Here is a 15,670-nt window from a genome sequence, read left to right on the forward strand (position 1 = left end):
AATCTCTAAGATGCCCTCTGTGTGCATTTTTCATTAAATCACACACAGGCATCAGTGTGGGTTTAATGTACTGAGAAGTTTGATACCAAACTTCAGTTTTTAGTAAAGCTGTTATGGTACTGTAGAGTTCCTTATGACAAACTCCCAGCACCATATACTCTTAATGGCATTTCTGCACTTACAAGGTCTAAGAATGGACTGTAGGGGCACAGGGCTCATGCACCTGTACCCTCACCACTGGTAAAGTGCATCCAGCTAGAGGGATGGCTGACCTATGCCAAAGCAGTGGGTGCAGGCATGGCACACAGGAATGTGTGTCATGTCGATTCTTCACTTTGTTCTGCACCAAAACACGCAGCCTGGCACTGTGTGTGTGTGTAGAGGTACAGGGCCTCTGAGGGTGGCACAATAAGTGCTGCAGCCCTTAGAGGCCTTCCCTGGCCACAGTGCCCTTGGTACCATCTACAAGGGACTGACCTGTGGCCAAAGAGTGCCAACTGGGTTTTGTTTTCAATGCAGTTTAGGGAAAGAACATAGGCCGTAGGTACCTATTTGGCGGGAAACCAGGGCACACTCAGTTAAAGCACATCAGCAGTTCGGCAAAAAGTGGGGGCAGCCATGCAAAAAAAAAAATCACTTCCTTACAGTCCAAATAAAAAAACAAGATGCGAGTCAGGAAAGAGCCTCAATGTCACGGAAAAGCTCTATATACCTGTAATAGCAGCCCAAAAGGATACTGACTTTCATGGATGAACTTATATTGTTTACAGTCAGGTACTGGAGAATAAGTTATAAATCTATGAATGATACCGAGCTAGAGAAACTAAGACTCCATATAATCATTCAGTCTGCTGTCCAGTTAAAATATTGGACGAAACAAAGAGTGCAGCACTCTTCTCACCTCTACCTCAGTTGTGACAACTGGCAGCATGACACAGTGTTCAGGACTTTAATGAAAGTTTTCCGTCATGAATGTTTAAATGTTTTCTTCCTAGCTTTGTGTTTGCACTTAGACAAAACAAAAGAGGAATGGTAAACTCCTGTGGGAAAAGGTAAGGAAGAACGGATTACTCTTACTGTGTACAAATACTCATATTGCACACCATTTAAAATAAATGTCAAGGTTTGTAAATACTCCCCAGATCATCTGGGGGAGAATCCCTCAGATCTTGCCTAGAAAGAGGAATTATAAATGTATTTCATTAAGTCATTACTCAGACAGTCTGGACTGTCTACTGCAGATGCATCTGTGTCATCGTAGTAACTAAAAGATGACCATCTTCCGCTGCCAATATCATCATAATCACGTGGCCTGTAATCTCAGTGGTCATCAGAATTGGAGTCATCCGCTGCACAGCTCTGCACCTACCTTCTTTGGTAGGGCTGAGTTCATGGGGATGCTCCAGGTCGAGGATGTAAATCATCATGTGTTCTTGAGCAGCAGTTGAAGATACTGGAAGATGACTGGAGGTTGAAGAATTGACACCACTTCAGGCTGCGGTTGTACAGGAGGTGGTAGCCTTTGATAGAGATTGTTAATCATGTATTGTATCAAGTTCAATATCTATAAAGGATCTTGCATCGTAGACTGAAGGGGGTACACAGCATTCCTGCCACCGTTCCTTGCCCTATTCCAGGTGACTGAACCTTGTGCTCCCTGCATAGTGAGAACATAGCTTCCTCATACGCTTCTTCAGAATCAAAATATTGAATATTCAATTTTTCTGAAAGTGTTAGGTATTCTTCGTAACTGAAGAATGCTTCAGTGTCTAACCTAGTGACACCATCAATGTTTGTAGTGGCATGATGGCAAGTAGCTGTAAAATGGCTGATGCAAAAGCCAAAAATAACAGAGGCTGATGAGGTGACTAAACGGCTGAAACTGAAGTTCTCAGGAGAGTTAGCAAAGTTTTTGCTGTTGTCAGTGCGGTCGATATTTTCATTGAGTATTGCGTAGTCGACAGGTATTATGTGGCACTATGAGCCAGTGTTCTCGACGATGGCATTGAAGTTGACGGTGGAGTTAAAACCAACAACAGTCTTCTTTTTGACAGAACAGACGGTCTCATCAATAGTGCCTTTGTTGGCCTATGCTCAGTAATTGAAATGACTGATGGACCTGCTTGTTTTCCAGATTGCTTTCCAGTCATCGATTCGGAGATAAATGTAATCCTCTACAAAGGTAATTCATCCTTAGCAGGGAATAACCTTATCCTTTGTGAGTTAAGCATCTCTTCTTGCTGCTTAGAAGCAATAGATAATAGCTGACCAAGTGACAGACCTTTAGGGAATAAGTCACAGGGTCCCACACCCTGCGTTGAAATATTGTACTCAGACTACTCTGATGAGGACTTGGTTTGCTAACTTTGGGGTTTTGAAAAGCCAGACCTCATATTCTGCTTAACAATAGCCAACATCAGTGATCTATCAAGGTCTTCTCAAATTTTGTCTCAGAAAGGTTTACAAATATCACAAGCCTTGACTTCTGATGACAAACTGGATATCAGAGGATAGAGAACTGGAGCAAGGCGCATGACAGGGGTGCCCTTTGTCCCTACAGCAGTTTACTATGGTCATGGAGTCTTGACTGTGCCAAGTTAAGGTCAGACCTGTCAAACTGGGCGATATATATATATATATATATATATACACACACACACACACACACACACACAAACACATCGCCGTAAACACCTGGACTCATTGTATGCTGATCTATTGTTATACTTATCCAACCGCACAAATGCTATGCCACACTTACAGAGGATATTAGAGAGCTTTAGTGAATAGTAAGTTCTATATCCTCTGCAATCTGTGAACTCTAGCGCCGAGACACCGGAAGGTATTTGTGCGCTTTAGAAATTTTATAAATAAATAAATATGTATAAATTAAACCAAATCAGCTTGTGTTCTCATTGGGCTGTTTGGTAGGTCACCGCCTTCAAGCATCCCCACTATTAGAGTTACCAATTTGATTGCTAATATAGAAAGGTCACTGGATCTGCATGTTTTGATTCCCCTGTCAAAAGCAGGGCAAATAGCTATAGAAAAAATGGTAGTCCGGACAAGAAGCCTGCACTCATTTCAGTCTAGTATGTATGGGTTTAGCCAGGTGTGTCTTGGCCAATTAAGAATTCCCTTCTCTGGGGTAGGAAGAGGAGTAGGACCAAAATGGATGAGTTGATATGCAATTACGAGGAGGAAGGCTGAAGAGTTTCAGATCTCGAAGCAAAATATACAACAGATCAATAGCAGTTTGTGGCTGGCTGTTCTGCTCCAGAGTGGAGTACAGAGAAGGAACTCTTGTGTGGGGCACTGACAAAATGCTGACCTGCTGGGGCATCTGTTTTCAAATTCCAGAATGGCACAGGTGTACCCCCCTCATGAGAGATATAGTATTGGTCGCAGCCCTTTCAGGGCTGAGGGTCAATTGGAACAAGTCAGGAGTGTACTCCTTCTGCCCCGACATGCAGGAATGCGAGGTACGCATCGGAGTGCGGCTAGCCTGGGACCCTACCACGTTTCGATACTTAGGTGTCAATATGTATCGATCCCATATGGATATATTGGAGGGCAATATTGCCAGGGCTATTTCCTCTTTACGGGCTTAGATGGCTTTTTGGAAGACACTCCCCCCTCAATGTACCCAGTCGAGTAACCCTGACGAAAATGATAGTATTGCCGAGGCTCCTATATTATTACTCTAATATACCGGTCTATGTCCAGACCCGCATTTTTCGTGAGCTAGAAACCATGGTCAAAGCTCTCATTTAGAATGCAGGCAGGCCCCGAGTGGCGTTGACGAAACTTTATGCACCGGTGGCGTCTGGGGGACTAGCGGTCCCTAATCAGGAGCTCTATTACTTAGCGGCACAGCTACAATGGGTGGTTGGATGGCTGAGTGGGAAGAACTTAAATGACACGACCTCTGACACCATGACTCTATCCCATACCCAGAAACATTCGCTGTTTCACCCCCTGACCAAGACACCTTGTCCGATACAAATACACTTAGCGGTGGCCCGCAAGTGTTACATGCGTGGTTTGAGACTCAACCGATTGGTGAAGCCCTATGCTCCGGCCCTCCCGTTGTTGGGCACTCCCAGAGACGGTGGGGTAGTAACAGAGGCCATGCTACAACAGTGGGCACAAGCCGGGGTGGACACAATGACTGACTTGTATGCAGACGGCGCCCTGGTCCCTTTTGACAGGCTGGCCGCGGACGCTGGCTTATCTCTGGGGCAATTTCTGCTACATGCATCTCTACTGCGCATGTTTACGAAGGCCTGGGGTGATATATCTGAGGAATTACCGACGCATCTAATGGTGCAATATTTGCATGTTATGGGAAATGGATCCCATGTAATCCATTGGCTGGCACAGGCGCTGTTGTTGCACACACATGACACCCTCCAATCACTGAGAGACAAGTGGGCAGCAGACAGCGGGAAGGACTGGACAGATAAAGAATAGACAATGATTCTAGAAGGGCCCACTAATGTTCCGCGGAACTCCTGATTCAAGATTATCCAATTTTACTTATTGCACTGAGCATATTTTTCACCAGATAAAATCAACCAGTACTTCGCAATCGATACCTCTGCGTGCCCGCGATGCTTTCTGGTGGGTGCGAATATCCTCCATATGCTCTGGACCTGCCCCAGAATACTGACATAGTGGCACACAGAGACGACGCTGTTGACAGCGGGAACTGGTGTGGCACTGCCGCATACATGGGAGACATGTCTGCTTGGCTTATATAGACGTACGAAGCATAACTAGGCCCCGGCTAGATTCTGGGATGTGAGACTCATCACAGCCAAAAGACTCCTCACCAAGCATTGGAAAAACAAGGATACACCACACGTAAAAAGCATTGGCGCACCTCCTTCAATAACTGGGCAACAGCGGAAAGCACTACTCTTCACAGGGATGAAACGGCAGGATTGAGGGCATTCCCAATAGCGCAGCTCAGGGATGATATCTTGAAATCTTTTCACCAGGCATGCCTTCACCAGGGAATAACTTAAGAGCTCACCTCATCGGGCATAGCTTGGATGGCGGACGGGAGGGAAGATGGTGTAGGCATAAGGAGGGGATATAAACTCGGACTATGACAAACATATCATGCCCGTGTTGCAAGATGCTACGATCATACCACAGGCTGATAGTTCGGCCAATCCCCTGAGCGCAGAGCCTGGTACGCGCCATCTGTGTTAAGGTCCGGACACTGTATGCACTACCGCCCCACGCCATAGCTCCCACACATGAGAACGGCGACATACGACACTAGACACGCACGAATGGATTACCTGCTTGCACACCCCCTTGCCTTTTCTTTGGATTACATTTTTCCCCTATTCCTTTTCTCTCCTCTATATCGGCCTCTTTTCTTTATTCTCCTTCCGTGTATTTTCCATCCCCCAAGTTGATCACGTTAGTAATGGCCCGATGATTTTTTCAATGGACACATTAGTTACACTGTTTGAACTCCACTCTGTTGAGGGCGATCCTTATGTCCTCAGATTGGTTCGCAATACCCACACCCTACTATATGGGACCACACTAGATGATAAGTCTCCTAGATATGCTTAGAGGAGGGTTAGCATATTACACACGTGTGAGGCCTTGGTATTGAGTGACACCCTCATATGCAACTAGCCACGGTTCTAGCCGATCCAGATGATAGCTCACTCTTAGATACTCCACTGGACATACCACTACCACACCCGACGGACCCATGTCTTGAGAAGTGTGCCATTGGCTCAATTCCTGCACACCTCTTACCTCCCTGTCGAGGGCCCACTGATCTGTGGAGATAGGAAAAGCTTTCAGATGTGAGGTATTATGTGGAACTGTTGTTTTAATTATTATTTCTTTTATCCTTCTACGTTAATGGTTGTGATATGAGAACAAGGCCCTGTATAATATCACTGATGTTCATAGCTACTACTGTGTATTGACAGGATGACCTCTTGCACTTGCCCGATGTTTTGAAATGTATTGCGACCATGCACTGAAAAACTCAATAAAAGATATTCAAACAAAAAAAATGAGATATAGTATTGGGATGGAAAATGTGTTGATCTACATAAGGTTCACTGCTTACGTACACATGGGACTTACCGGTGTGGCTACTTCCTAAATCTGCTCAGCTAAATGCAGACAGATAGGACTAAATGGAAGGAGAGATGATGCTTACTAGAGGAGGGGGGGGGGTGGGGGGGCGGTTTGAATTGGGTGCCCTAGGAGCAACAGAAGCATTTGGTAGAGGCAAGTGTCCCTCCACCACCATGCCTTGCGACAGACTGAGAAATGTGTTTGTGGAGATTTACAAAGCACTCTATGTGATTCAAAAGTGCTGAGAAGGTAGTTGGTGTCTTTTAGGAAATGTTGGTGCATTCCCAGACTTTACATAACTCTGTTTATGAATACACCCAGGCACTCGTTAAGAACTACAGATAAATGGGAAACAGATTGTGGGGTGCAACACACAGACAAGCAGTGGTAGGGAGCCCCTGCACTTATACACTGGGCATTAAGCAATGTAAGGTTTTGCCTCCTGCATTTTAACCTTCTAGATAGAACTTATATTACACCAGCAATGCTTCATAGGATTGATCCGAACCGAGATAATGGTTGACCTAAGTGCAATGATCAAGAGCTCACATGATATTTCCACTTGGGATGTGCATGCCCTCACATAAGAGTATAAAAGACAAGTAGTTCAATGGTATGCAAGTCAATGCAGATCAGCTTAAAGTTGCTTCCACAGGCATTGCAATGATGCAATTAAACAGAACAAAACCAAGAGAAGATGTGTGCAATTTAAGTCTTTTGTTAGCCGGAAGCTATATTGCAATACACTGGCTAACACCTAATCAACAGACATTTGGAGACTGGATAAGGATGTTATCAAATGGTCTCTGGCAGAAGAAATTTGCATGAAACTTGGATAAATGGACGAAAAATTGCAGGAAGACCTTGATGTTTGAAAGTCACTGTCCAGAAATCCAATCTATCCAACAGATACCAGAACGCCCATGATGCCTTCCATATGTTGCCATAAATGGCTGTTGTACAAAACTGAATAGTATCCAGGAATCCTAAATAGTGCATGATGTAAAGGCTGTAACGGACCAGGTCTGTGTAGAACGTTGCACTCCTGAAGCTGTATAGACCTGTAGGCACTGATGTGATGTTTTTCAATGACCATAATTGAAGTATACCTTTAAATAAAATCCTTAGGCTTGCGATTGAGATTTAGGCAATACAAGCCTTTTAAATGTGGCTCCTCCATATAAATCTTTTTCTACATAAGCATTGCATGCCTTGAACAGATTTGTTCTGTCACATTTCAGCCATACTGGAACCAAAAAGTTCTGGTTAAGAAAATTATGAAAAAACTGAAAAAAATATTTTGTAAAGAGCTTTCCAGGCAGTTCCGCTCGCTGAAAGTGCAGTAGAAAATCTGGCAGTTTGAAACCTCTAGCAGGGTAAAGGGCTAAGGGTGCTGGCCTCAAATTGACTTGAGTTTAGATCATTTACAATGATGTTTATAGGATGGAAATGTTTGCAAGTTCAGTGTAATTGTACGTAAAGGTACACTACTGTATATTGTCACCGAGGGGTCCTGGTCTACGACAGTGAATGATTGAAGCATGCGACTCTACAAGAGATTCAATGCTGGAGAATCAGGTGAACCTGTAACAGCAGACATCTGCTTTATGCTCTAGGTACTCCAGGGTCACTAGCAAACAAAGCCTTGCCCATCTCACTCTAATTCATCAAGGACTCTTACTTCAACAGGAATTAAAGCCCCATTGTGCTGGTGGCACTTTAAGGCAAGGAATATGCTTTCACTCCTGTTGGGCAGTGTTTCTTTTGCTACATTTCCATCCTCTACAAGGTATCACTGGCAGGTTCTTCAGTGGCTAGTTTACATTAGCCGCTTCTCAGCACTGGACAGTAGGTGTCGTTACAACTGAAGGACTGGGTTCCTTCTCTCCACCCATTACAACAGAAGGACTGGTTCCTTCTCCAGAGGTGGATAGTTCAAGCAGCACTTCACAGACAGATTGCAGCGGTCTCCAGAGGTCATTCCGAACTGTCACTGCCCTATCTGTAACTTAGCACTGCATGCCACTCTGCTTGGTGGACCTTTACAAACAACTTTCATTCAAACACATTTATCCCTACAGGTCTGGTGCATTGGGTCAAGGGTGGATTTGAACATTTGTAACAAACATGAAAATGAACATTTTTCAGAGTAATGAAGGATCGGCAATCTGAAGAACCTAACAAACTTAACAATTCTTTGAGAAATTGGAAATCTTTTGCAGAATTGTAACCTGAATGAAAAACGTTTACAGGAGGAGTTACTATTCTGGAGCAAGCACAGGAGCTCGAATCCGCAAATGTAGAAACAATACACAACAAAATAGCTGGAAAGGATTAGACTTGGTGCTTCTCTGCAGGGTCACAGAGCCCCATGACATTGGGAGAAGGTACAAGGACGCACACTCATCTACCACTCGAGTCACCGGTAGGTTGGGGGTTCTGGGGTAGGATGGTGTTGCAAGGGCCGGAGCAGACAAACGTTGGAAGTTCTGGAAGCCTCTCTCATTCAGGAATGCTGCAGACAGGCATTGGGGTATCCAATGTCAAGATGCTGCCCCAAACCCCATTCTTTGCGATGTAATTCTCCGAGGGGAACCCACTCTATGGTGCTTTCACTGTATATACCATGCAATTCATTCAAGGTCCTCCTACTCTTTAGCCACAGACAGCAGTTGACATACCTTGCATTCACCCATATAAGAAAGGACCTGGTGATAGATCACTAAACTAAAGAGTTCTACATTCTGAAGTCTTGAAAAAGTTTTTAAAAGGCTTCAAGACATACTTTTGTCCCTTGTCCTGGTCATCATACTAAGTTCAAGAGGGCTCCCCCTTCAAGTTTGCTTTCGAGGTATATTCCAATCCTACAAAGAGTACAGGCTGTTAGTGAAAGTTAAGACGGCCAAGACTGGCGTCTGTCACCACCATAAGTGTCACCGTACTCTGGTGGTTTCACTAAAAGGGCCTTTACATCAAACTTTCAACGTATGACAATTAAAGAAAACGTAATGCATCACATTGACTTCACTGGAGACACTGCTAAAATTCACAAGCTCCAGAACACTAACAGAATCTCGCTAGGAGGCATGCTGCTCACTTCAAACTCCTCAATCTAACAATAATTTCCTCCATTCTCGTTTTTATCTACTTTATCATCTGTGAACTCGCCTTGCATGCAACATTACAGCTCTGCCTCCGGTCTGCTTATATAGGACTACTTCTAAAGCAATTCAGAACGACCCAAACATGCGCGAGGACTGAGAGATAGCACATGCATATGCATTTTCCCAACTTTTCCAGAAGTGGAAATGTTGTCACTTCAAAACTGCTACAGGAGTACCAATGAAGGCTTCCTCAACTTCAGCAGGTATTGGCCAGTATGCCTAGCTTTTAGTATTGCACTATTCACGTTTATTCTTCTCTCTCTCAACTAACCTTCCTGTTTATATCTACTTTTCTAGTGAAATTCTACAGGTACAACATAATTCCTTTTAAGCTACATGGCCTCTGCAAGGGCAGTAGTTAATCATACATTTTCCTGTGATTTACGAGCCAGCACAAGATCAACACTGGGGAGTCACATCAATGCACTGTACACACATGTGCCACCAACACTAAAGGCAAGCACCTACCCCACGTCACTAGAAGCAGATTAGAGGCAAACTGGACAGCCCCACACTACCCTCCCACATCATCTTCATGCAGAGGTGGCTCAGATTGTCTGCCAGAGAGGTGTTAGTGTAATTTAAATGTTCTAACCTACATCAGTAGCATGCGGCTGGGTGAAGCGGTGAAACAATGTGCATTAATACTTAGGAGCTTAAGTCAGGTAGCAGTACCATTCACGCTGTGCTTGAGGGTTGCAAGCGGTAGAGGTCGAGGTTAGGGCATACTGAGTGTTCTAGTCTATTGCAGATTTCTACCAGCACGAATGGGTGTTGGATAGGGATCCTCCTGCTTGCCAGGCAGTTCTCCCCTAACCCTTTGTCCCCATTCCACCATCCTCTCTCTTGTTGAAGTATCACATCAACAGTAACTTTGCTTAGTTAATTGTTCTAAAAATTGCCTGTGTTACAGACTTGGAAATGTGATCTGGATTTGGTCCTTCATTTATCTTGAGGGATCCATAGCTGTATCTGTTAAACAAGTGAAAAAGAGTTTTTGGACTGCCTCTTGCTACTAATTTGTACTACTGTGCTGTAGATGCTGCAGGAGTCCAGGGAAGTTGTGCTGCAGTTGCAAACCCTCATTAACCAACATGTTCCCAAGAATGTATATTGGTGAACGCAGGGCCTCAGGGTTATCTGAGGGGAAAAGATTTAGAATGATCTTTTCTGGATATCAAGGGTTCAGCACAGTAAAGTTAAGGACCCCGAGGAAAGGAAGCATGAAGGCCCTTACAGAGTCCTTAGGATCAATGGCCTTTCAAATTTCTCACTTCACTTTGTCAACAAAGTCTTGTCTGGGAGTGTTGATATCCAATTTCTCAACAAACATGATATAAGATACAATCAAACCGGCTGCTTTTTTGAGTATAGAACCCATAAGGACGTACTGTTCTGCCACCCATAAGAGAAGTATCACAAATGCATTTTTTCCAACTGCTTTTTTGTAGCACACTATCAGGATGTATCAGTTCCCAGCAGTACCATATGTGAACTCTGGTACTAAATCTGCGAGCTCCCCAGAAGACTGACTGTACAGGTGTTACCATGTATGCTTTCATGTAATGCCAAAGGTGTCCAACATGGGTCCAGAAGGGTATAACCCATGACAGGCTTTCAGCACAACCATTGACTTTGGAAATGTTCGTTTAGATTCATGTATCTCAACTATAGACATCTTAAAAATCGGGCATGGATCCCGCTTTCCCGGACCAACACTCGACAACGGAGTTGATGAATTTAATTAGGACTTCAGTAGATATTCTCTTCATCTTTAGGGACAGCCATCAAGTTTTAGACTCCATCTTCAGAGTACCAAAGACAGACTTTGCAGAAAATTGGAAGATGCTAAGAAGTATTTTAGGACAAGTAACACATTCGGTTTCCTCTAGTCTAACTTGAACAGGACACCATTTGCAATGGTTTAAATGCATTTTGGTGCAATGGTGACCACAACTGTACACTACACCTGAAAAAAGCCTAGGCCCATAGCTAAACATGGTGGATTGGAGAGCGCTTAGATCGAGAAATTGGTAGAAAGAAGAGGCCGATAAATATTTTAAAAGGTTTGAAATTAAATGTTTTTAATTACATGCCATGGGGCATGCATAACCCCTCAAGATGCCTACAGGATCCCCTTTCTCCACTCCCTGAAAAGGTACAATTGATTGTGATGAGGTCTCCATTTCATGGATCTGGTGCTTAGAGGAGTCCTACCCTAGGTAACAGATTCAGAGCAGTCTGTATTTACTGCGCTAAAAACTATGGATCCCTAACTTCGACCTCTCTGGGGTGACTGCCAGGTGCTGCAGAATTAACAGGGGGAGGGGGAGCTGAAGCAGCACAAGACAGACAGCTCTCAAGCCCTCACCGAGTTTGTCAGAGGACGTAATAATGTCAGCTGGCACGCAGGAGTCCAGATCGGCATCCAGAATCCCTAGGGGGTCCAATTGTGCCACATGGTGCCCTCGGATCTTCAAAACCAGCCGGGGAGGGGGGGGGGGTTTGGGGGGGAGAAAAAGAGGCGCAACGGGGAGCAGGGAAAGAAAAAAAGGGATGGGGAGGAAAAAAAGTACAACATAAATAAACATTGCAAGTAAATATTTGCAAAACAACGCTCACCAACGTTTGGAGAACCAACAGTTACAGGTGCATCCTCAAAATTTACGCTATTAATGCCAAGAGGATCAAGCTTTGCAATGTGGTGGCCCCTGACCTAGAAGTAATAATAAACCAGTTATTACACACAAGAAAGTTTTCACTTTTCAATCTCATCAGATGTTAGTTCATTTGCTTTGTCATGATTTACCCAACTTTGTGGCAGGTAAACATCACTCATCATTCCAAGACGAATACAAAAAAAAGTCTCAAATCATCACTGTACTCCAACAGCAGCCACTGTACCAGTCGTTATCAGGAGATAAATGAATCCAATTAATTTCCATTCACTCTCTGGGCTCCGCTCTAAACTGTGGACTTCCTTCTTGTCGAGGAGGATCATCACAGGGGACCGTCAGGTAGGCATTGTCTGCAACTACCTAAATTCATGTGAAGTAGGACCCACATGATGAAACCAACATTTCCCAAATCCTGTCAGTATTTGTGCTCCCGCCTCCCATACGGTGGGGAATGTGATGTCAGTTACACAAACTAAGAACAATATTTTACTATTGAAAATGAGAACATGATAGTTCATGTGAATGATAGGTTAGAACAGTTTTGGCAAGCAGATAAAGTCAAAGATACACACTCACCATAACCGACAGGTGTGACCACGCAAAAGGAGTGTTCATTTGGAGGCAGCGTCCTCCTAGGGTTTTGTATAAAGTGTATATGACAAATTGTAGAGCATTTGCCATTTCTTTTTAAAGGCTTTACAATCTGATTAAGTTGGAGTCCAACCACCTGATAAGTAACTCAGTAGCACTCTTCCTAACCAATCTCCTGTACCCACACTAACTTATTCGTATGTTTATGCCTGCAAATGTGCTAAAAGCTTTAAAATACTAAAACTACTGAAAACAGTCATACTTTTAATATTTAGATTGCCACTCAGAATTTCCCCTAAAATACAACTATAAAGCATTTCCAACCCAATAGTTCTCTACTCTCCTCCAAAGCAAATGTATTAGCGCTCTGCCAATAAGGTTAAACTAGGAGCACACTTAAAATAATTAAGCCCTGCAAGACAAGAGTTTTGTATTAAAGGTTATCAATCAATGTTTCCACGCTGTGAAAAGGCATGTTAACATTACGCTGATTTAGGCTAAAGAAATAAAGTCAGAGCAGGGGAACAGGGAGCACTGTATTTTTGGAACTCAAAAAAATCAGGTTTTAGACAGGAGAGGACACGTAGCCTTTAGAAAATTATCCAAGTTTAAACCTCAATAAATTTGTAAAAAGAGAACGTAAAGCTGTGTGCGCGCTGAGGTGCGTCGACCAAGGCAGCAGTGAAGGGCGATATCAAGATTGTGGGCTGCTACAGATTTATGAAAGATGTCGGAGTCTATTGCAGGGCTCAGGCTGGAAGGAGCACCCCCATGACAATGGCCTAGGATCATACCACAAGTGTAGGGATTGCACTCCTTGCAATAAAATAATCAAACTTTATATTGCGAGGTCAGGGCAGTAGATTTGGCGGAATGGTGTGAAACTCCAAGGAATGCCTGTGGGGGATGGAGGACACCCCTTTATCTGTTACTTCTCCCAATGAAGAAGGTATAACCCTAGTCCTTTCTCCAACATGTATTCAGTGGTGGTGCAGGGACTGGAGGAATGAGAGGATGATCATTCACTGGCAGAGGTACCTTTGGCCTTTTCCCCTTCTGGTGTCACAAAGTTCCTCAAGAACATTGTGGCTGTCTAGCAGACTCCCAGTTACCCATGGAAGGCTGAATGCGGTTGTTGAATCATTTGCCTTGTAGTTCCTGGTCTTGGTTTCTCAGAATGGCATGACTGCGGTCTACAAAATCCTGCTCTTTGCTGTGTTGGTTTTGGAGGACACCCACAGATTTTGCCAAGTTCAAGTCTTTCTAATTTATTTTCTCCATCTCATCCACTGGTGGCCCAAAGAGGGTAACTTTGTCGAAAGATAGAACAGTAAAGAGGTGTTATTCTGTTTAGAACCTGTATAAGCAGCATCTAAAGAACAACAAATGTTGGAGTTAGATGTGATCTTTCCTCCCCAATAATTGTATTACCTTTTTTAGTGTGCCTCTGGAAAGTGTTCCATTATATCTTCAGTTTCATCCCACTGATATCTGTCGTACCTCGAGAGTAAAGGTATTAAATTGGTTATGTGCCACTGTGTAGCTGCTCCTCATGCCATCGCACGTACCCACAGTGTCAATCTTTTTACTGGAGGGAGTGCATCTCCTGTTCCTTGATTTAGTTTCTTTTTCTGGCAGTATGGAATTTAATCTTCTCCTAGATGCTACCACTCGGACCAAATAGAATTTCTGATGTTTTCCACTGAGCATTTCCACATTGTCCTAACATTGTAAAAAATGATGGGTAGCTGCCCAGTGAGGATGTCTTAACGGAGCACAACCCCAGGGAAATGTTTTTCTAGCACATCTAACCCATTATGTCCTGCATCCTCTAGCTGATCTAAGAGAGCCATGTGCTCATACAGAGGCACTGGGACAAACGTGGATTCTGGGTCTGAATCAGAACGAATTGAGTGTGATGAAGTATGTGGTTGAGGTGTGGGAGGGACAGTATCCATCTTAACTTTTCTTTGTCATCTGGAAAACCTCAATTTCTTCCAATATGGCCGCCATAAAAGTCTGTTGTTTTTTTTTACTTACTTTACTGACTGTGGTGAACGTGCAACAGTATAACTAATATGGGGGTCAATATAAATTGCCCTCTGTGCTCCATTTCAGATGGACTATGGATGTCTGCACTCAGTTTCCAGGAGTCCTAGACTTCTCTGCAGCTTTCCTCACTGCTGATCCTAACTTTTACTGGAAAATCCAAAGGTCACAGGAGTACTGAGCACTGCCCTAAAATGGATGCAGTCCTACCTGACAGAACACATCTACACAAAATGTAGGTGCTCCCTGGTGATCAATAATTGATCTTCTCTTCAACACTTAATTAACCCCACTCCATGAGATGACTAACTTAACTCTTACAACTTACAACTACACCAATAAGAGCAAAATCCTTCTTACTCCGAAACACATCTGTCTTGAGAGTAGACTGGATACTATAAAACCATTTTAAACTTAATCCCTTAAACAATGAGGTCTTCTTTTGAGGAACAAAACCTTTGACCACAAAACGCAGCTTAAGGAGACTGGTTTGTCTCTCAGCCCTACGGAGTACTTGGGTATGATCATGGACAAAAAATTATTTGACAAATGATTACAGGTTTTGAGATCTGAAATAATTTCGATCCAAAACCTTACCCGAGAAGGCGTTGGTCATTAAGGTTTTTTAGACAGCAGCAAAACACCTTTTTTTATTTTTTTAAACTAAAGTAAATAACGCCTTAACTTCTGGCATCTCTTCCATGTTCCTCTTCTGACAGATTGTTTCCCTGTGCAAAATCTGTACATTTAACATAAGACCGACCGTCCCAGACGCCAAAACCCAAATCCTGAAATCCCAGTTCCAGGATGGAGAATTCAGAGTCAGATAGCGTGAATGACTCAGTGCAAATTAAACTGCTAAAAAGGAAACAAACTACTGCAAAAATCTGCAAGTGCCAACTAGTTTTCCTCTATGGTCAAAGTGCTTGTGTTTTCACAAGAGAAAAAATATTTATCTTGCATTGAAATCTTTGGTTCCCTTATAAAAGCAATCACATTGGCAGTACTAATCCTGTTCGGCTTTCAGCTGCACATTGAAGGAAGGAAAATATACATCTTCACACACGA

General features: G+C 43.5%; 1 protein-coding gene across 4 annotated transcripts in view; it reads right to left on the reverse strand.

Annotated features, from left to right (window-relative positions):
- OGDH (oxoglutarate dehydrogenase) overlaps window positions 1–15,670 on the reverse strand; it is a 514,759-nt gene that overhangs the window by 380,770 nt on the left and 118,319 nt on the right. For 2 of the 4 annotated variants that reach the window (XM_086943425.1, XM_086943427.1), the window contains exon 4: window positions 11,907–12,000. In XM_086943425.1, the coding sequence (XP_086799551.1) occupies window positions 11,907–12,000 (94 nt within the window). Of the gene's footprint in view, window positions 1–11,655; window positions 11,759–11,906; window positions 12,001–15,670 lie in introns of all 4 variants that reach the window. The other 2 variants (XM_086943426.1, XM_086943424.1) reach the window with 1 other exon arrangement.

The sequence above is a fragment of the Lissotriton vulgaris genome, chromosome 11 (assembly GCF_964263255.1).
Source record: "Lissotriton vulgaris chromosome 11, aLisVul1.2, whole genome shotgun sequence".
Classification (NCBI taxonomy): domain Eukaryota; kingdom Metazoa; phylum Chordata; class Amphibia; order Caudata; family Salamandridae; genus Lissotriton; species Lissotriton vulgaris.